Source organism: Rhinoraja longicauda, unplaced genomic scaffold (genome assembly GCF_053455715.1).
Source record: "Rhinoraja longicauda isolate Sanriku21f unplaced genomic scaffold, sRhiLon1.1 Scf001594, whole genome shotgun sequence".
Taxonomy (NCBI): domain Eukaryota; kingdom Metazoa; phylum Chordata; class Chondrichthyes; order Rajiformes; family Arhynchobatidae; genus Rhinoraja; species Rhinoraja longicauda.
The window spans coordinates 5,770-27,484 of NW_027602809.1; the positions used below are offsets into that span (position 1 = coordinate 5,770).

At 48.7% G+C, this 21,715-nt stretch overlaps 1 protein-coding gene across 1 annotated transcript; it reads right to left on the reverse strand.

Moving 5' to 3' along the window:
• Positions 1–6,071: 6,071 nt before the first annotated feature.
• Positions 6,072–12,760, reverse strand: LOC144591728 (uncharacterized). Its single transcript, XM_078395759.1, has 2 exons — positions 12,020–12,760; positions 6,072–8,778 (listed from the first exon to the last, which is right to left on the reverse strand). The coding sequence occupies exons 1-2, from the start codon at positions 12,747–12,749 to the stop codon at positions 8,726–8,728; spliced, it is 783 nt and encodes a 260-aa protein (XP_078251885.1). The 5' UTR covers positions 12,750–12,760; the 3' UTR covers positions 6,072–8,725.
• Positions 12,761–21,715: the final 8,955 nt, after the last annotated feature.

Here is a 21,715-nt window from a genome sequence, read left to right on the forward strand (position 1 = left end):
TAAGGGTTCAGTGGGTTAAGGGTTCGGTGGGTTAAGGGTTCAGTGAGTTAAGGGTTCAGTGGGTTAAGGGTTCGGTGGGTTAAGGGTTCGGTGAGTTAAGGGTTCAGTGGGTTAAGGGTTCAGTGGGTTAAGGGTTCGGTGGGTTAAGGGTTCGGTGAGTTAAGGGTTCAGTGAGTTAAGGGTTCGGTGAGTTAAGGGTTCAGTGGGTTAAGGGTTCAGTGAGTTAAGGGTTCGGTGGGTTAAGGGTTCAGTGAGTTAAGGGTTCAGTGGGTTAAGGGTTCGGTGGGTTAAGGGTTCGGTGGGTTAAGGGTTCAGTGGGTTAAGGGTTCGGTGGGTTAAGGGTTCGGTGGGTTAAGGGTTCAGTGGGTTAAGGGGCGTGGCTGTGTTCTGCAGCTGCGGCTCACCGGCAGTCTCTCCGTTTTTTGTTGTTGTTTTTTTGTCATTGTTGATGTTAATTGTACGTTTTGTTTTATTTTTAATTCTGTGTATGTAGGGGGGTGGTGGGGGGGTGGGGGAAACCTTTTTTTAAATCTCCTCCTCAACGGAGATGCGACCTTTACCGTGTCGTATCTCCGTTCGCGCAACGGCCTAACATCGTGGAGTCGGCGGCCTCCAGCTGGGATCGACCTCGAAGACTCCGGTCGCAGGGCCTGGACTTACCATCTCGGAGGCTTCGGCCATGGGCCCTGCAGACCGCAACATCGGGAGCTCGCAGGTCCCTGGCTGGCGACCGGCTTTTGGGAGCTCCAGCCGTAGCAGCTTCGACCGCCCCGAAGCACGAGGCACGATCAACCCGCCCGCAGGCCCTTCATCACCCTGCGTGGCCTGGCCGCGGCACTTTCCATCGCCCGGTGGGGGCTCAGGACTCTCATCACCCTGCGTGGCTCGGCCGCGGCATTTTCCATCGCCCGGTGGGGGCTCAGGACTTTCATCGGCCTGCTCGGCTCGGCCCTGGGACTTTCCATCGCCCGGTGGGGGCTTCAAGGGGTTGGGAGCCTCGATCGCCTCGTGGCGCCACGGGAGAAGAACGAGGAGGAGATAAGACTTTGCCTTCCATCACAGTGAGGGTATGCCTAGAGCAATCACTGTGATGGCTGTTTTGTGTAAAAATTTTTATCTGTGTGTCTTGTGTTCTTTAATGTCTACTGCCGGACCCTGACGTGAGAGGACGCTGGCGTTGATTATTCGCCGCTTTTCCGTCAGGATAGTTTGTCTGTTTGTCTGTTTGTTTCTATGTTAATTGTATTTGTAAAGCGCTTTGTGCATGTGTTAAGGCGCTATATAAAATAAATATATTATTATTATTATTAAGGGTTCAGTGGGTTAAGGGTTCAGTGAGTTAAGGGTTCAGTGGGTTAAGGGTTCAGTGAGTTAAGGGTTCAGTGGGTTAAGGGTTCAGTGAGTTAAGGGTTCGGTGGGTTAAGGGTTCAGTGAGTTAAGGGTTCGGTGGGTTAAGGGTTCAGTGAGTTAAGGGTTCGGTGAGTTAAGGGTTCGGTGAGTTAAGGGTTCGGTGGGTTAAGGGTTCGGTGAGTTAAGGGTTCGGTGGGTTAAGGGTTCAGTGAGTTAAGGGTTCGGTGAGTTAAGGGTTCAGTGAGTTAAGGGTTCGGTGAGTTAAGGGTTCGGTGAGTTAAGGGTTCAGTGAGTTAAGGGTTCGGTGAGTTAAGGGTTCAGTGAGTTAAGGGTTCGGTGAGTTAAGGGTTCAGTGAGTTAAGGGTTCGGTGAGTTAAGGGTTCGGTGGGTTAAGGGTTCAGTGAGTTAAGGGTTCGGTGAGTTAAGGTTCGGTGAGTTAAGGGTACAGTGCCATTTAGTAAAGGTACAGTTTAAAGGATTAAGAGGGATTTGATTTAATTTGGGGGTTAGACATGTCAGTTGAGATCGTCCCCGTGGAATGCTCATCCTGCAACATGTGGGAGATCAGGGATATTGTTGGTGCCCCTGATGACTACGTGTGCAGGAAGTGTGTCCAGCTGCAGCTCCTGGTAAACCGCATTGAACGGTTAGAGCTGCGGTTGGATTCATACTGGAGCATCCACGATGCTGAGAAGGTCGTGAATAGCACGTACAGTGAGTTGGCCACACCGCATGTAAAGGTTAAGCGGACAGAAAGGAAACGGGTGGGCACTAGCCAGCGTAGCAATAGGCAGGTAATGCAGGAGTCCCCTGCGGTCATCTCCCTCCTAAACAGATATGCCATTTTGGATACTGTTGGGGGAGATGGCTTATCAGGGGAAGGCAGCAGCAGCCAAGTTCATGGCACCGTGGGAGGCTCTGCGGCAAAAGAGGGGAGGAAAAAGAGTGGAAGGGCTATAGTAATAGGGGATTCAATTGTAAGGGGAATAGACAGGCGTTTCTGCGGCCGCAAACGGGACCCCAGGATGGTATGTTGCCTCCCTGGTGCAAGGGTCAGGGATGTCTCTGAGCGGCTGCAGAACAGAGGGAGGGTGAACAGCCAGTTGTCGTGGTGCACATTGGCACCAACGATATAGGTAAAAAAACGGGATGAGGTCCTACAAGGTGAATTTAGGGAGCTAGGGGATAAACTTAAAAGTAAGACCTCAAAGGTAATAATCTCTGGATTACTACCAGTGCCATGTGCTAGTCAGAGAGAAATAGGAGGATATTTCAGATGAATACGTGGCTTGAAAAATGGTGGAAGGGGAGGGATTCAAATTTCTAGGACATTGGAACCAGTTCTGGGAGAGGTGGGACCAGTACAAACAGGACGGTCTGCACCTGAGCTGGAATGGAACCATTGTCCTTGGGGGAGTGTTTGCTAGTGCTTTTGTGGAGGATTTAAACTAATGTGGCAGGAGGATGGGAGCATGAGCAGAGAGACAGAGGGGTGCAAAATGAGGGTAGAAGCAATAGGTAGCAAGGTGAAAAGTAAAAGTGGCAGGCAGACAAATCCAAGGCAAAAATCAAAAAGGGCCACTTTTCAACATAATTGTATAAGAGGAAAGGTAACTTTGAGGGCATGAGACGTGAATTGGCCAAGATAGACTGGCAATTGATTCTTAAAGGGTTGACGGTGGATATGCAATGGAAGGCATTTAAAGACCGCATGGATGAACTACAACAATTGTTCATCCCAGTATGGCAAAAGAATAAATCAGGGAAGGTATAAGAAAATAACTGCAGATGCTACACTTCTTCCCACCCGGTCCCCTGCAAAAAGTCTATCCCCTGCTCCCAATTCCTCCGTCTACGCCGCATCTGCGCCTGGGATGAGGTGTTTCAGACTAGGGCTTCCGAGATGTCCTCGTTTTTCAGAAAACGGGGCTTCCCCTCCTCCATTATAGATGAGGCTCTCACTAGGGTCTCTTCTACATCCCGCAGCTCCGCTCTTGCTCCCCATCCCCCCACTCGCAACAAGGACAGGATCCCCCTCGTTCTCACCTTCCACCCCACCAGCCAGCGGATCCAACATATCATCCACCAACATTTCCGTCACCTACAACAGGACCCCACCACTGGCCATATCTTCCCATCCCCTCCCCTCTCTGCGTTCCGCAGAGACCGTTCCCTCCGCAACTCCCTGGTACTCTCGTCCCTTCCTACCCAAACCACCCTAACCCCGGGCACTTTCCCTTGCAACCGCACGAGATGCAACACCTGTCCCTTTACCACCCCTCTCAACTCCATCAAAGGACCCAAACATTCTTTCCAGGTGAGACAGAGGTTCACCTGCACCTCCTCCAACCTCATCTATTGCATCCGCTGCTCTAGATGTCAACTTATCTATATCGGCGAAACCAAGCGCAGGCTCGGCGATCGCTTCGCTGAACACCTGCGCTCGGTCCGCATTAACGCAACTGATCTCCCGGTGGCCCAGCACTTTAACTCCCCCTCCCATTCCCAGTCTGACCTCTCTGTCATGGGCCTCCTCCAGTGCCATAGTGAGGCCCGCCGGAAATTGGAGGAGCAGCACCTCATATTTCGCCTGGGCAGTTTGCGGCCCGGTGGTATGAACGTCGACTTCTCCAACTTCAGATAGCTCCTCTGTCCCTCCCTTCCCCTCCTCCTTCCCAGATCTCCCTCTATCTTCCTGTCTCCACCTATATCCTTCCTTTGTCCCACCCCCGACATCAGTCTGAAGAAGGGTCTCGACCCGAAACGTCACCCATTCCTTCTCTCCCGAGATGCTGCCTGACCTGCTGAGTTACTCCAGCATTTTGTGAATAAATCAGGGAAGGTAGTGCATCCGTGGCTAACAAGGGAGATTAGGAATAGTATCAAAACAAAAGATGAAGCGTACAAATTAGCAAGAAAAAGCAGCCTACCATAGGACTGGGAGAAATTCAGAGTCCAGCAGAGGAGAAAGGGCTTAATTAGGAAAGGGAAAATAGATTATGAAAGAAAACTGGCAGGGAACATACAAACTGACTGCAAAAGCTTTTATAGATATGTGAAGAGAAAAAGATTAGTTAAAACAAATGTAGGTCCCTTGCAGTTAGAAACAGGTGAATTGATCATGGGGAACAAGGACATGGCAGACCAATTGAATAAATACTTTGGTTCTGTCTTCACTAAGGAAGACATAAATAATCTGCCGGAAATAGCAGGGGACCGGGGGTCAAATGAGATGGAGGAACTGAGTGAAATCCAGGTTAGTCGGGAAGTGGTGTTAGGTAAATTGAATGGATTAAAGGCCGATAAATCCCCAGGGCCAGATAGGCTGCATCCCAGAGTGTTTAAGGAGGTAGCCCCAGAAATAGTGGATGCATTAGTGATAATTTTTCAAAACTCTTTGGATTCTGGAGTAGTTCCTGATGATTGGAGGGTAGCTAATGTAACCCCACTTTTCAAAAAGGGAGGGAAAGAGAAAACGGGGAATTACAGACCAGTTAGTCTAACATCGGTAGTGGGGAAAATGCTAGAGTCAGTTATTAAAGATGGGATAGCAGCACATTTGGAAAGTGGTGAAATCATTGGATTTGTGAAAGGTAAATCATGTCTGACGAATCTTATAGAATTTTTCGAGGATGTAACTAGTAGAGTGGATAAGGGAGAACCAGTAGATGTGTTATATCTGGACTTCCAGAAGGCTTTCGACAAGGTCCCACATAACAAATTAGTATGCAAACGTAAAGCACATGGTATTGTGGGTTCAGTATTGATGTGGATAGAGAACTGGCTGGCAGACAGGAAGCAAATAGTAGGAATAAACGGGTCCTTTTCAGAATGGCAGGCAGTGACTAGTGGGGTACCGCAAGGCTCAGTGCTGGGACCCCAGCTATTTACAATATATATTAATGATTTGGACGAGGGAATTGAATGCAACATCTCCAAGTTTGCGGATGACACGAAGCTGGGGGGCAGTGTTAGCTGTGAGGAGGATGCTAGGAGGCTGCAACGTGACTTGGATAGGTTAGGTGAGAGGGCAAATGCATGGCAGATGCAGTATAATGTGGATAAATGTGAGGTTATCCTCTTTGGTGGCAAGAACAGGAAAGCAGACTATTATCTGAAAATTGGCCGATTAGGAGAAGGGGAGATGCAACGAGACCTGGGTGTCCTGGTACATCAGTCATTGAAAGTAGGCATGCAGGTGCAACAGGCAGTGAAGAAAGCGAATGGTACGTTGGCATTCATAGCGAGGGGATTTGAGTATAGGAGCAGGGAGGTTCTGCTGCAGTTGTACAGGGCATTGATGAGACCACACCTGGAGTATTGCATACAGTTTTGGTCTCCTAATCTGAGGAAAGACATTCTTGCCATAGAGGGAGTACAGAGAAGGTTCACCAGATTGATTCCTGGGATGGCAGGACTTTCATATGAAGAAAGACTGGATAGGCTCGGCTTGTACTCGCTGGAATTTAGAAGATTGAGGGGGGATCTTATAGAAACGTACAAAATTCTTAAGGGGTTGGACAGGCTAGATGCAGGAAGATTGTTCCCGATGTTGGGGAAGTCTAGAACAAGGGGTCACAGTTTAAGGATAAGGGTGGAAGTCTTTTAGGACCGAGATGAGAAAGTTTTTTTCACACAGTGGTGAATCTGTGGAATTCTCTGCCACAGAAGGTCAAGTCAAGTCAATTTTATTTGTATAGCACATTTAAAAACAACCCACGTTGACCAAAGTGCTGTACATCTGATTAGGTACTAAGGAAAAAATGAAACATACAGTAGCACGCAAACCTAACAGCACATACAGAACAGTTCACAGCGCCTCCTCAATGAGCCTCAAACGCTAGGGAGTAGAAATAGGTTTTGAGCCTGGACTTAAAGGAGTCGATGGAGGGGGCAGTTCTGATGGGGAGAGGGATGCTGTTCCAGTCTAGGAGCTGCAACCGCAAAAGCGCGGTCACCCCTGAGCTTAAGCCTAGACCGCGGGATAGTGAGTAGCCCCAAGTCGGCCGACCTGAGGGACCTGGAGTTAGAGAGGTGGGTTAGAAGATTTTTGATGTGGGGGGGGGGGATGTCCATTTAGGGCTATATACGTGAATAGGAGCTTGAAATTGATTCTGTACCGTACAGGGAGCCAGTGGAGAGAGGCCAGAATCGGGGTGATGTGGTCCCTTTTACGGGTACCCGTCAGGAGTCTCGCTGCCAGTTGCAGGCGGGACAGGGAAGATTGGTCGTTGTGTACCTTCAACAAGGCAGACTCTGTGCTGTGGTGGGCTCTGAAACCTGACTGGAAACTTTCCAGGATGGTGTTTTGGTGTAGGTAGGGCACTAATTGGTTTAGAATTGCCTTTTCAAGGACTTTTGACAGGAATGGCAGTTTGAAAATGGGTCTGTAGTTGCTAGGGGTCTCGGTTAGGTTTTTTCAGTAGGGGCTGGACCACCGCGTGCTTGAAACAGGTTGGAACAGTGCCAGTGGCCAGAGAACTGTTGATAATAGAGAGGATGCTGGGACCGGCTATTGCAATAACATCCTTCAGAAGGGCAGTGGGGGCAGGATCAAGGGGGCAGGTTGCAGGTTTCATAGCGGAGACAAGCTTTGCAAAGGAGGATAGAGTGACGGGTTGGAAACAGTCCAATTTAGATGAACAGACTAGTGAGACAGCTAGCTCACGGATGGGAGGGGAAATGTTCATTCTAATGTTCTCAATTTGCTGGTGAAATATTTAGCGAATTCTTCGCAGTTAGCAGGGGACCCAACTAAGCTGGTACTGGGGGTGGGACATATGACAGAGGTAATTGTGCTAAATAGGACCTTGGAGTTATGAGAGTTTTTAAGGTAGTTGAGGCCAGTTCATTGGCTATATTTAAGAGGGAGTTAAATGTGGCCCTTGTGGCTAAAGGGATCAGGGGGTATGAAGAGAAGGCAGGTATGGGATACTGAGTTGGATGATCAGCCATGATCATATTGAATGGTGGTGCAGGCTCGAAGGGCCAAATGGCCTATTCCTGCACCTATTTTCTATGCAAACGACAGAAGATAGCGACAAGATACACTGATCAGCCAAAACATTGTGACCACCTGCCTAATATGCTGTTGGTCCTCTGTGTGCCGCCAAAACAGTACCGACCCATGAAGGTGGCTGGCCTGTGGTATCTAGCACCAAACCTTTAGCAACAGATCCTTCAAGTCCTGTAAGTTGCGAGGTGGAGCCGCCATGAATCGGACTTGTCGATCCAGCACATCCCACAGATGCTTAATCTGATTGAGATCTAGGCTCAAGGTGTGGAGAGAGGGACAGGATTGAAAGCTCCATCACATGACTGAGAAGTGACCCAACATCCAACTAGACTCGGTTTTTATAGTAAACTTTAGAAAATGTTGATCCCAATCAAAACAAATCTGCTGAGTTGACGAAAGTATAAAACACATGTTAAGTGTCACCACCTTTTCCCTTGACAGAAATCTTTCACAGCCACTGTGTATTTCCAACATTTCCTATTTGTTTCCTGGACATTCCCAGGTCTCTGTGTCTCCGCAGGGAAGACAAGAGGTTGTGCATAGTCAGACTGACCAGCGAACACATAGGTCTTGTTCCCAGCCTGCAAGGAATCAGCCGATCTCAGTTAGTGCTCCCGCAGAGAAGACAGAGCTGTACTCAGTTATCCAAACTTGGCTCCTGTTTGCTGCTTAAAATTCCAACTGAATGGATGTCATGATCCCACGGAATGTCAGAACCCGATTCAGGTCCCTTTGAAGAAAACCATTAAAATCACTTCCAGGAAAAAGATGTTGAAATTCATCGACCGCGACAGACCGCAAACTAATTCAGCTTCAAAGCTCATTCAGAGGCCGACACGTGTAACACACACAGAGCCGACACATACACGTGCACACGCCTGCACACACACAAGTTCACTCACACTCACGCGCGTACATACACACAAATGCATAACGCACACAGGGCCGACCGACAGTTCACTATCAATGGTGATCGGTGTATGGCAGTGTTCATTGGATACATCTGTATACACACGTAACATACACATACATGTGCACGCACATGCAAAATGCACGCAGGGCTGACTATATATACACATGGGCACACGCAGTCACACACGTATGTTGGATGCATCCATACACACACAGGACTGGCAGCTCACTATCAATGGTGATCGATATATGGCAGTGTTCATTGGGTGCACCTGTGCACACACACACACACACACATACTCAAACACGCAAGCGTAACACACGAGGGTATGAAGAGAAAGCAACTTCAGATCCTGATTCCTGGGATCGCGGTGAATCACTGTGACTGTAAGCGGCTCTCACTGTCTGTCGGTCAGTCAGATCTGAAATCAGTTCTTACGCACATCTTCAACTTGCCTCGGTGGCTGGAGACGACGATTCTTGCTCTGTTGCACCAGTCACTGAAAACAAAGGAACACAACTAGTAAGTGGCGTTGGAGGGGGCACAGCCGAGAGGGAAACAGACAGTAATAAATTATTGGGGGACGCACACAGTAATGTGTCCAGAGTGCACATGGTGCAAAACGGTAAAACAATATTTGAGGAAACATTCAGTAATAAATCATGATAGAGGGCTCGGTAAGTCCCACTGAGTTACTCCAGCATTTTGTGTCTATCTTTGGTCAATAAGTATCAGAGGGCCTGTCTATCAGTGGAAAGGTAATCTTCTGATAGATAAAATGGTGAGAGGGGCAAAGTTTCAAGGAGATGTGCGAGGCAAGTTGTTTTTCTCGTTGTCACTTTACACGGAAGGTACTGAGTGCCAGGACTATGCAAGGGTGGTGAATCTGTGGAATTCTTGGCCACAGAAGGCTGTGGAGGCAAAGCAGTGAATATATTTAAGGCAGAGATAGATAGATTCTTGATTAGTGTGGGTGTCAGAGGTTATGGGAGATTTCAAAATGCAGGTAGACTGTGAAAGTCAGGTTGGTACTGGACCCTAAGAAAGGGAGTTTGTAGTGTGCCTCCGAGAAGGATTCTTAGAGCAGCTTGAACTGGAGCCTACCAGGGAGAAGGCAATTCTGGATTTAGTGTTGTGTAATGTACCGGATTTCATAAGGTAACTCAAGATAAAGGAACCATTAGGAGGTAGTGACCATAGTCTGCAATTTGAGAGGGTAAAATCAGAAGTGTCAGTGTTGCAGTTGAACAAAGGGGACATTGAAGGCATAAGGGAGGAGCTGGCCAAAGTTGACTGGAAAGGGTCCCTAGCAGGGATGACGGTGGAACAGCAATGGCAGGAATTTCTGGGAATAATCCAGAAGATGCAGGATCATTTCATTCCAAAAAGGAAGAAAGATTCTAAGGGGAATAAGAGGCAACCGGGTCTGACAAGGGAAGTCAAGGACAGTATAAAAATAAAAGAGAAGACTTATAACATAGCAAAGATGAGTGGGAAGCCAGAGGATTGGGTAACTTTTAAAGAACAGAAGGTAACTAAAAAGGCAATATTGGGAGAAAAGATAAAGTACGAAGGTAAGCTGGCCAAGAATATAAAGGAGGATAGTAAAAGCATCTTTAGGTATGTGAAGAGGAAGAGATTAGTGAAGACAAATGTGGGTCCCTTAAAGACAGAAACAGGTGAATTTATTATGGGGAGCAAGAAAATGGCAGACGAGTTGAAAAGGCACGTTGGTTCTTTATTCACTAAGAAAGACACAAATAATCTCCCAGAAGTACTAGGGTACAGAGGATCGAGGGTGACGGAGAAACTGAAGGAAATTCACATTCAGTCAGGAAATTGTGTTAGGAAGACTGATGGGACTGAAGGCTGATAAATCCCCAGGGTCTGGTCTGCATCCCAGGGTAGTCAAGGAGGTGGCTCTAGAAATCGTGGATGCATTGGTGATCATTTTACAATGTTCTATTTATTCTGGATCAGTTCGTGTGGATTGGAAGGTAGCTGATGTTATCCCACTTTTTAATAGAGAGAGAAAGCAGGGGATTTTAGACCAGTTAGCCTGGCATCGGTGGTGGGGAAGTTGCTGGAGTCAATTATTAAAGATGTAGTAACGGTGCATTTGGAAAGCAGTAACAGGATCGGTCCAAGTCAGCATGGATTTATGAAGGGGAAATCTTGTTTGACTAATCTTCTGGATTTTTTGAGGATGTAACAAGTAAAATGGATAAAGTAAATCCAGTAAAGTAAAGCCAGTAAATGTAGTGTATTTGGACTTTCAGAAAGCCTTTGATAAGGTCCCACACAGGAAATTAGTGGGCAAAATTAGAGCACATGGTATTGGGGGGTAGGATATTGACATGGATCGAAAATTGGTAGGTAGACAGGAAACAAAGGATAGGAATTAACGGGTTCTTTTCAGAATGGCAGTGACTAGTGGGGTGTCGCAAGGCTTGGTCCTGTGACTGCAGCTATTTACAATATATATTAATGATTTAGATGAAGGAATTAAAAGTAACATAAGCAAATTTACAGATGACATAAAGCTGGGTGGCAGAGTGAACTGTGAAGAGGAGGCTATGGGGATGTAGGGTGACTTGGGTAGGTTGGGTGAGTGAGCAATGTATGGCAGATGCAGTATAATGTGGATAAATGTGAGGTTATCCACTTTGGTGGCAAGAACAAGGCAGATTATAATCTGAAGGGTGTCAGATTGGGAAAAAGGGATGTGCAACGAGATGTGGGTTTCCTTGTACATCAGTCACTGAAAGTAAGCATGCAGGTACAGCAGGCAGTGAAGAAAGCTAATGGCATGTTGGCCTTCATAACAAAAGGATTTGAGTAAAGAGGCCCTTCTGCAGTTGTACAGGGCCCGGGTGAGGCCATACCTGGATATTGTGTGCCGTTTTGGTCTCCCAATTTGAGGAAGGACATTCTTGCTATTGAGGGAGAGCAGCGTAGGTTCACGAGGTTAATTCCCAGGATGGCGGGACTGTCAAATGATGAAAAAATGGAACGACTGGGCTTGTATTCACTGGAATTTAGAAGGATCAGAGCTGATCTTATAGAAACATAAGATTATTAAGAGATTCGGCTAGCTAGATGCCACAGTTTTAGAATAAGAGCTAGGCCATTTAGAACTGAGATGACGAAAAACTTTTCACACAGAGTTGTGAGTTTGTGGAATTCTCTGCCTCAGAAGGCAGTGGAGGCCGATTCACTGGATGCATTGAAAAGAGAGTCAGATACGGCTCTTAGGGCTAGCGGAATCAAGGGATATGGGGAGAAGGCAGGAATGGGGGAGATTGTGGATGATCAACCATGATCACATTGAATGGCGGTGCGTACAGGCTCAAAGGGCCAAATGGTCTGCTCTTGCACTAATTTTCTATGTTTCTCTGTTATGGGGAGAAGGCAGGAGAATGGGGTGAGGGAGAGATGAATCAGCCATGATTGAATGGCGGAGTAGACTTGATGGGCCAAATTGCCTAATCCTACTCCTGTCTCTTATGATCTTATGAACCATATGTTGCGGTAGAGGTAGATGTGATAATGGAGTTTACGAGGCAGTAGATAGGCACATGGATATGCAAGGAATGGGGAGATATGGATGATATGCAGGTAGATAAGGGATGGTCTTGTCATCATGTTCATTGTGTGCTGAAGGGCCTGTCCTTGTGCTGTGCTGCTCCATGTTTTGTGTGTCGTTGCTTCACTCTCTCTGAGACTGCGTCGCTACAAACCATTGGTTTCGGTGACTTGCACCTGGCCACCTCTGGCCCAGATGTCGGTGACGGCCGTCATGACCGCCAGGCACCTGCCAAAGTCTTCGGCCGGACACCGGGCGGCGAGGGAGGAGAGTTTGCGAGCTACCTTGAGGGCCTGGCGGTATCGCTCCTGCTGCACCTTGGCCCGCTCCCTCGGCGACGCGGGCGGGAGCTGACCGCCGAGGAAGTGCTCCTGCGTCCAGCGAGCGGCGCAGAGCGAGGGCTCAAAGAGGTCGGAGCCCAGCAGCCGCCGGAGAGCCAGGACGTGCCGGCAGGGGAGCCTCATGGAGGTGCGGAAGGCACACTGGCAGCTGGCCTGGTCCGTCACCAGGGCCCGGCGCCGGCACACGGGCCAGGCCCTCTCGGCCTCCACGCTGAGAAAGGAGACCGACTCCGCTTCCTGCAGCTCCGTCCGCACCCGGCGGAAGGCGAAGTCGGTGAGCAGCGCCCGGTAGGAAGACTCCGCGGAGTTGTCCTCTGGCCCTGCGGGGGGCTCACTCTGCAACACCCGCTGGTCGCACTCGGCCCGCACCGTGTCCACGGCCTTCAGGAGGTCCCGGGTGAAGGAGGTCACGTCGGAGAAGTCCTCGACGACCGCCGCCAACCTCTGGCTCATCACCTGCACCCGCTGGAGGGTGCTGGTGAGGTAGCTCTCGTTCTCGTGCTTGAAGCCCTCCACCCACTGGCGGCGGGACCCGTGCCACATCTTGTGGAAGTAGTCGACGGCGCTCTCCGCGTTGGAGTCCAGCAGCTGGCGGTACAGCAGGTCGTAGTCCTCAGTGGACGTCGCGTAACACATACTGTGCAGGATCTGCAGCAGCTGGCTCCTGGCGGGAAGAAAGGGAAGAGGAGACAAGGTGAGGAACCTCCCGGTGCAGCACGGTGGCGTAGCGGTAGAGTTGCTGCCTTACAGTGCCAGTCCCAGGATCCATCCTGTCTACAGGCATTGTCTGTGTGGAGTTTGTACGCTCTCCCTGTGACCATGTGGGTTTCCTCCGGGTTCCCCCCAAGTTCCAAAGACGTGCAGGTTTGTACGTTAATTGGCCTCTGTAAATTGTCCCGTGTGTCGCCCAGAACTAGTGTGAACCAAAGATACTAGAGGAACAAGATGGACCACTCCATTGAATTCGCCTATACTGAAGTGTAGTGTGCAAAGGAGTGGGACGTCCGCCATTTTAGTAAGCAAACCCCGCCGTTCGTTCTGCCTCTCGCAGTGTAATCAGTGTTTTGGGGGAACAGTATGTGTGATGATACCATTAAAATGCAGAAAATAACTCATCTATCAATTCATAGATTTTTGTTATCTTTCTTTTTAAATGTTTCTACAATTTTCTTCCCACTAAAATGGCGCCATGACCTTCTACGCTTTTTAACGTCGAGTGGTCTATCTTGTTCCTCTAGTATCTTTGGTGTGAACGGGTGATTAATGGCCGGCGTGGACTCAGTGGGGCAAAGGGCCCGTTTCCAATCTGTATTTCCTAAACTAAACTAAACTCTCACCTCAACAGTCCCCAACGGCTACAAGAAAAACTCCACCGTTTCTTTCCCTACGAAAAATAAAGTGACCTCCTCAATGACTACTGAACAGTGGAGTCAAACAGCACGGAAATAGGCCTCTCGGCCCAACTCGTCCTTGCTGACCAACATGCCCCATCTAATGCTGACCAAGATGCCCCATCTAATGCTGACCAAGATGCCCCATCTAATGCTGACCAGATGCCCCATCTACAGAAAGGAGAGTGGAGGGGGCAAAAGGGGAAGGAGCACGCAAAGGGGGAGAGGAGGGTGGAAAGGAGGGAGAGTGGGGCAGGGGTAGACTGGATTGTGCAGACCATGTTGAGGAATGAGTCGCACCCTTATCTGACCCACGCCGTGACAGGAGGAGGAATATTTGGGATAACCCAACCTCCCCCTCCCCCGCCCGCTCCGGTCCCAGGATGGAATCACGATGCCAGAGCTTATTGTTGCCCGATGGTGGAGGAGAGGAGGGGGAGGAGAGCAGAGGGAAGGAGAGGAGGGGAGGAGGGGGAAGATGAGAGGGGGAAGGAGGCGAGGAGGGTGAAGGAGGCGAGGAGGGGGAAGAGGGGAGGAGTGGGTGAAGTGGGTGAGGAGGAAAGAGGAGTAGGGGAAAGGAGAGAAGGGGCGGAGGAGAAGGAGAGAAGAGGGAGAAAGAAAGAAGGGAAGGAGGAGCGGGTAAGAAAGAAGGAAAGAAGAAAGAGAGAGAGGGCAGAGAGTGGAGGAGATGGGACATGGGTAGACTGGATTGTGCAGAGGGATGAGAGTCACAACTTTACCAAACCAACACAATCTGACAGGAGGAGGAATATTTGGGCCCCCCCACCCGCCCGCTCCGGCCCCACGAGGGAATGGCGGTGCCAGTGCTTACTGTTGCCCGGCGGTCACGTGCAGCTTCTCGGCGGTCACGTGGTCCTGGAAGACGCTGAGGGTGTGGGCGAGGCAGGCCAGCGGCTTGCAGTGGGGCAGCACGTCAGTCACCAGCTCCCCGTCACACGCCTGGCCGCCGACCACCACCGCCCGCGTTCCCTCCGCCGCCGGGTTCTTCTGCCTGAAGATGCGCAGAAGCTGCCGGACGGTCTCGCGCTCCTCGCTCTGCAGGAACCACAGGCACGCCAGCTCGCTCTCCCCGTTGCCGTCGATGGCCAGCAGCAGGTAGGTGGGCAGCCACAGGCCCGCCCAGCTGTAGGTGGCGCCCACCAGCAGCACCTCAGGGAACCTCTCGAAGGTCTGCTTCATGCGGCCATCCTGGTAGTAGATGGCCTGCAACACGTTGGCCTTGTTCACCACCACCACCACCGTGCCGTCTGCAAGCAAACGCAGACAAGAGTTATAGAAACACAGAAAATAGATGCAGGAGGAGGCCATTTGGCCCTTCGAACCAGCACCGCTATTCAATGTGATCATGGCTGATCATCCACAATCAGTAACCGGTTCCTGCCTTCCCCCCATATCCCTTGATACCACTAGCGCCTAGAGCTCTATCTAACTCTCTTTTAAATTCATCCAGTGAATTGGACTCCACTGCCTTCTGTGGCAGAGAATTCCACAAATTCATAACTCTCTGGGTGAAAAAGTGTCTTCTCACCTCAGTTTTAAATGGCCTCCCCTTTATTCTTACACTGTGTCCCCTGGTTCTGGACTCCCCCAACATTGGGAACATTTTTCCTGCATCTAGCTTGTCCAGTCCTTTTATAATCTTATACGTCTCTTTAAGATCCCCTCTCGTCCTTCTAAACTCCAATGAATACATCCCCAGTCTTTCCTCATATGACAAGAACAGGCAGAACAAGGGACTGACCCACTCTCACCCTGGCCACAAACTCTTTGAAGTAGAAACACAGAAAATAGGTGCAGGAGTAGGCCATTCGGCCCTTCGAGCCAGTACCGCCATTCAATATGATCATGGCTGATCATCCAGAATCAGTACCCTGTTCTGGCTTTCTCCCCATATCCCTTGATTCCATCAGCCCTATGACCTACAGTGCATTCAGAAAGTATTCTGACCCCTTCACCTTTTCCACATTTTGTTACATTACAGCCTTATTTTAAAATGAATTAAATTCTTTTTTTTTAAATCGTCAATCTACACGCAATACCCCAGAATGAAGAAGCGAAAACAGGTGTTTAGAAACTTTTGCAAAGTAATTTAAAAGAAATAGCTGAAATATCACATTTACATAAGTATTCAAACCTTTGCTATGATGCTCAAAATTGAGCTGAGGTTCATTTTGTTTCCATTCATTATCCTTGATGTTTCTACAACTTGATTGGAGTCCACCAGTGGTAAATTAAATTGATTAGACATGATTTGAAAATGCATACACCTGTCTATATAAGATCCCACAGTTGACAGTGCATGTCACAGCAAAAACCAAGCCATGAAGACGAAGGAATTGTCCGTAGATCTCCGAGACAGGATTGTGTCGAGACACAGATCTGGGGAAGGGTATAAAACACTTTCTGCAGCATTGCAGGTCCCGAACAGCACAGTGGCCTCCATCATTCTTAAATGGAAAAACTTTGGAACCACCAGGACTCTTCATAGAGCTGGCCACTCGGCCAAACTGAGCAATCAGGGGAGAAGCGCCTTGGTCAGGGAGGTGACCAAGAACCCGATGATCACTCTGACAGAGCTCCAGAGGTCCTCTGTGAAGATGGGAGAACCTTCCAGAAGGCCAACTTTCCTGCAGCACTCCACCAGTCAGGCCTTTATGGTTGAGTGGCCAGACGGAAGCCATTCCTCAGTAAAAGGCACATGATGGCCTGCTTGGAGTTTGCCAAAAGGCACCTAAAGGATTCTGTGACCAAGAGAAATAAGATTATCTTGTCTGATGAAACCAAGATTGAACTCTTTGGCCTGAATGCCAAATGTCATGTTTGGGGGAAACCAGGCACTGCTCATCACCTGGCTAATACCATACCTACGGTGAGGCATGGTGGTGGCAGCATCATGCTGTGGGGGTTTTTCTGCGACAGGAACTGGGACACTAGTCAGGATCGAGGGAAAAATGAACAGAGCAAAGTAAAGAGAGATCCTTGATGAAAACCTGCTCCAGAGCATTCTTGACCTCGGACTGGGGAGGAGGTTCACCTTCCAACAGGACAATGACCCCAAGCACACAGCCAAGACAACGCAGGAGTGGCTTCATGACAAGTCTGTGAATGTCCTTGAGTGGCCCAGCCAGAACCCGGACTTGAACCCGGACATCTCTGGAGGGACCTGAAAATAGCTGTGCATCGATGCTCCGCATCCAACCTGACAGAGCTTGAGAGAAGAATGGGAGAAATTACCCACATACAGGTGTGCGAAGCTTGCAGCGTCACACCCAAGAAGACTTGAGGCTGCAATCACTGCCAAATGTGCCTCAACAAAGTACGGAGTAAAGGGTCTGAATACATTTGTAAATATGATATCAGTTATTTCTTTTTAATTACTTTGCAAAAATTTCTAAACACTTGTTTTCACTTTTTTATTATGGGGTATTGTGTGTAGATTGATGAGTAAAAAAAAAATGAATCCATTTTAAAATAAGGCTGTAATGTAACAAAATGTGGAAAAAGTGAAGGGGTGTGAATACTTTCTGAATGCACTGTATATCTAACTCTCTCATGAAGCCCTCCCCTCTGGGCACATCCAGACACAAAAACAGCCTCTTCCCACGAGTGGTAGGTCTAGTTAACAACCACTCTACACCACTACATTCTGGTCTGTAAGCCAAACACTCATGAACTCTCCAAGTGCACTTTAGATATTTACGCGTGCAATATTTAGCAAAGCTGCCACTTATTACTCTTGCACTTTATTTTTGCATTGTTTAATTAGAATGTTTTTTTAAATTGTCTGCTGTCTCGTGTTTTTACCAGGTGTGAGCAATGCACCGTCAAATTCCTTGTTTGTGTACAAACTAGGACGATAAATTGAGTCTGATACTGAAATGGATTCTGAACAAAGCACTGGTAATGCACAGTGGCAGTGGTGAGGTACGTTTGCCTTCATCGGTCGGTGTACTGAGTACAAGAGTCAGATAGTCAAGATGCAGCTCTATCAAACTCTGGAGAAACAAGGATCTGCAGATGCTGGTTCATGACAAAAGACAAAGTGCGAGAATAACTCAGCAGGTCAGGCAATATCTCTGGAGTTTCCCCTCGCCCCTGACTCTCAGTCTGAGTAAGAGGCTTGACCTGAAATGTCTCCTATTCTTTTTCTCGAGAGATGCTGCCTGACCCGCTGAGTTACTGCAGCATTTTGTGTCCATCTCCAGTGTAAACAAGCATCTGCAGTTCTTTCCTACACATGTCTGGAAAACATGGATACGTGATATTTCAGGTCGGGACCCTTCTTCAACTAATTGTGGCAAGTCGGGGGGGGGGGGTGGGGGGGGGGAAGAAGAAAGCTGGAAGAGAGATGGGGGCAGGATAAAGCCTTGCAAGTGACAGGTGGAGGAAGGAACTGCAGATGCAGCCTGGGTGGGGTGGGTGGGGTTACAGGAGGGAAGAGTCATCTGAAGAGAGCGTGGCACAATCCAAGAGCAATCCCATGAGAAAGTATTGGGGACACAGCTGTAGAGTTGCTGCTTTACAACGCTACAGACCCGGGTTCCATCTTGACTGTGGGTGCGGTCTGTACGGAGTTTTTACTTTTATGGGTTTTCTCCGGTTTCCTCCCACACTCCAAAAACTTCCAGGATTGGAGGTTACTTGGTTTCAGTAAGTTGTAAAAAGAAATGGCCCCTTGTGTGTGTAAGTTAGCGTACAGGATCATCGCTGGTCAGCACCAACTCGGTGGGCCAAACGGCCAGTTTCCGCGCTGTGTCTCTGAAGTCTAAAAGTCATTGACTATCCCAGGGGAGAGGAGGGAGTGATCTAGTGACAAGACAGTGCACTATCATGAGATGGGGGAAGGAGGATCCACACCCAATCCTCATCCATTTATTTGGAGTATTGGGAGCAGTTTTGGCCCCATGTCTAAGGAAGGATGTGCTGGCGGTGGAGAGGGTCCAGAGGAGGTTTACCAGAATGATACCAGGAATGTCAGGGTTAACATCTGATCAGTGTTTGACGGCACTGGGCCTGTACTCGCTGGAGTTTAGAACGATGAGGAGGGGCTTCGTTGAAACTTACAAGATAGTGAAATGCCAGGGTAGAGTGGATGTGGAAAGGATCTTTCCATTCGTGGGAGAGTCTAGGAATCATGGCTGATCTATCTTTCCCTCTCAACCCCATTCTCCTGCCCTCCCCATACCCTTTGCCACCCTTACTAATCAAGAACCTGTCAATCTCTGCTTTATAAATAGCCACAGACTTGGCCTCCACAGCCATCTGTGGCAATGATTTCCACAGATCCATCACCCTCTGACTAAAGAAATTCCTTCTCATCTCCTTTCTAAAGGAACGTCCTTTTATTGTGAGGCTGTGCCCTCTGGTCCATGACTCTCCCACTAGTGGAAACATCCTCGCCACATCCACTTTATCCGGTCCTTTCACTATTCGGTAAGTTTCAGTGAGGTCCCCCCTCATCCTTCTAAACTCCAGCGAGTACAGGCCCAGAGCCATCAAATGGTCATCATTAACCCAATAAAGGGGTGATCCGCATTATTCCGGAATGAAGGAAGGATGCAGGATACCCCAGGACAAGAGAGGGAGTGGTGCAAACCTGGAGCAGCCGGTTAGGCCTGGGACAAGCGAGGACACCTTCACCTACCTTGATTCTTGATCAGTACGGGTGTCAGAGGTTATGGGGAGAAGGCAGGAAAATGGGGTTAGGGGAGAGAGATAGATCAGCCATGATTGAATGACGGAGTAGACCTGATGGGCCGAATGGCCTAATTCTACTCCTATTCCTTATGACCTTACCCTTGACGGCTGCCAGTGTGGGCACCATCATCTCCAAGTCGGTTTTGTTGGTCTTGAACTCGTCCCATTTCTCCTTGCGTGCGGGGCTATGGGCATCCTCATCAGTGAGCACCTTGCCGGCAACCTCCCCCAGCTGCACCTGGACACCAGCTCCATTACTCCGCAGCGAGACGATGGAAGTGGGGTCCACGCGCAGCGCTGTAACAAAGCGCCTTTGGTGCCGGAGCCTCTCCTCCTCTTCCTGTGGGGTACAAGCAAGATCCTAGGGTCAGTTCATCCGGTTTGGAGGTCAATTGTCCTCTGTAAATTGCCCCGAGCGTGTCGGGAGTGGATGAGAAAGTAGGACAACATAGAACCAGTGCACGTAGGTGGTCGATGATCAGCATGGACTAGGTAGGCCTATGTTTCCATGCTGTATCTGTAAACTAAGCTCAGATCCCATATTAGAACACAGAACAGCACAGGAATGGGCCCTCCAGCCTACATTATCTGTGCCAAACATGATGCCAAGTTGAACTGATCTCATCTCCCTGTACATGATCCATATCGCTCAATTCCCTGAACTTCCATGTGCCTTTCCCAAAGCCTCTTAAACACCCCTATCGTATCTGCATCCACCACCATCTCTAGCAGTGCATTCCCAGCCCCCACCCCTCTCTGTGTAAAAATCTTGCCTCGCACATTAAACCTCCCCCCTCTCACCATATCACTCTGTCGTCTCGTGTTGGACATTTCCACCCTGGGCACAAGCCTCTGACTGCCGACCTTAACTTTATATACTTCCGTCGAGTCTTCCCTCAACCTCTGACGCTCCAGAAAAAATAACCCAAGTTTATTCAACCTCCCCCTGTAGCTGAAACCCTCTAATCCAGGCAGCATTCTGGTCAACCTCCTCTGCACCCTCTCCAAAGCCTCCACACCTTTCCTGTAATGGAGCGACTAGAACTGCAAATAATACTCCAAATGCAGTCTAACTAAAGCCCTATAGAGCTGCATCATGACTTGCTGACTCTTATATTTAATGCCCCTAGCACAGAAGACAAGCATACCACACGTTTCACCCATACTGGTTAACATATGATGATCGTTTGTCAGCACTGGGCCTGTACTCGATAGAGTTTAGAAGAATGAGAGGGGACCTCATTGAAACGTACCGAATAGTGAAACGTTTGGATAAATGTGGAGAGGATGCTTCCTCCAGTGGAAGAGTGTCGGACAAGAGGCCATAGCCTCAGAATTAAAGGACATTCCTTTAGGAAGGAGAGGAGGAATTTCTTGAGTCAGAGGGTGGTGAATTGGTGGAATTCTTTGCCACAGAAGGCTGTGGAGGCCAAGTCAGTGGATATATTTATGGCAGAGATAGATGGATTCTTAATTATTGCTGGTGTCAGGGGTTATGGGGAGAAGGCAGATGAATGGGGTTAGGAGGGAGATAGATCAGCCATGATTGAATGGCGGAATAGACGATGGGCTGAATGGCCTAATTCTGCTCCTATCACTTATGATGCCTTCTTCCCCACCCCATCTACTTGTGCTGCCTCCTTCAGTGAGCTATGAACTTGAACTCCAAGATCCCTCTGCACATCAATGCTGTTAATGGTCATGCCATTAACTGTATACTCTCCTTGCATTTAACCTGTCAAAGTGCATCACCTCACACTTGCTCGGGTTAAACTCCATCTGCCATTTCTCCGCCCCTTTCTGCAGCTGGTCTACGTTCTGATATCTACTGACAGCATTTCCCGTTGTCTGCAACTCCTAATTTTGGTGTCATTAGCAAACTTACTCATCAACCCATCTACATTTACGTCTCGGTCACATATATATATATATATAATACAAAATTCTCTAACTCTGGCCCCAGCCCATTCCTGAATTTTTATCCCTGTCCAATTGACTTTGCCTTTAGCAGCTATTTGGAACTTTCTCCCTCTGTGTCTCTGCACCTCCACAACTACAATGGGGAAAAACAATCGGACCATATTCCCCATCTAGTTTAGTCTAGTTTCTTGTCACGTGTACCAAAAAGCTTTTTTGTTGCATGCTACCAGTCCATAGAACGACTATCCATGATTACAATCAAGCCGTCCACAGTCGAAATGTGTTGGAAGGAACTGCAGATGCTGGTTTAAACCGAAGATAGATACAAAAAGCTGCTGTAACTCAGCGGGTCAGGAAGCATCAATCTGAAGATGGGTCTCGACCCGAAATTTCACCTATTCCTTTTCTGGTCTGAAGAGGGGTCTGGCCCCGACACGTCATGTATTCCTTTTCTCCAGAGATGCTGTCTGACCTGCTGAG

Coding starts and splice junctions, on each gene's coding strand:
- LOC144591728 (XM_078395759.1), bottom strand. CDS start 12,749: ATGTGGCACGGGTCCCGCCGCCAGTGGGTGGAGGGCTTCAAGCACGAG. Junction 8,779..12,019: donor GCAAGTCACCGAAACCAATG/GTTTGTAGCGAC, acceptor CTTTGTTTTCAG/TGACTGGTGCAACAGAGCAA.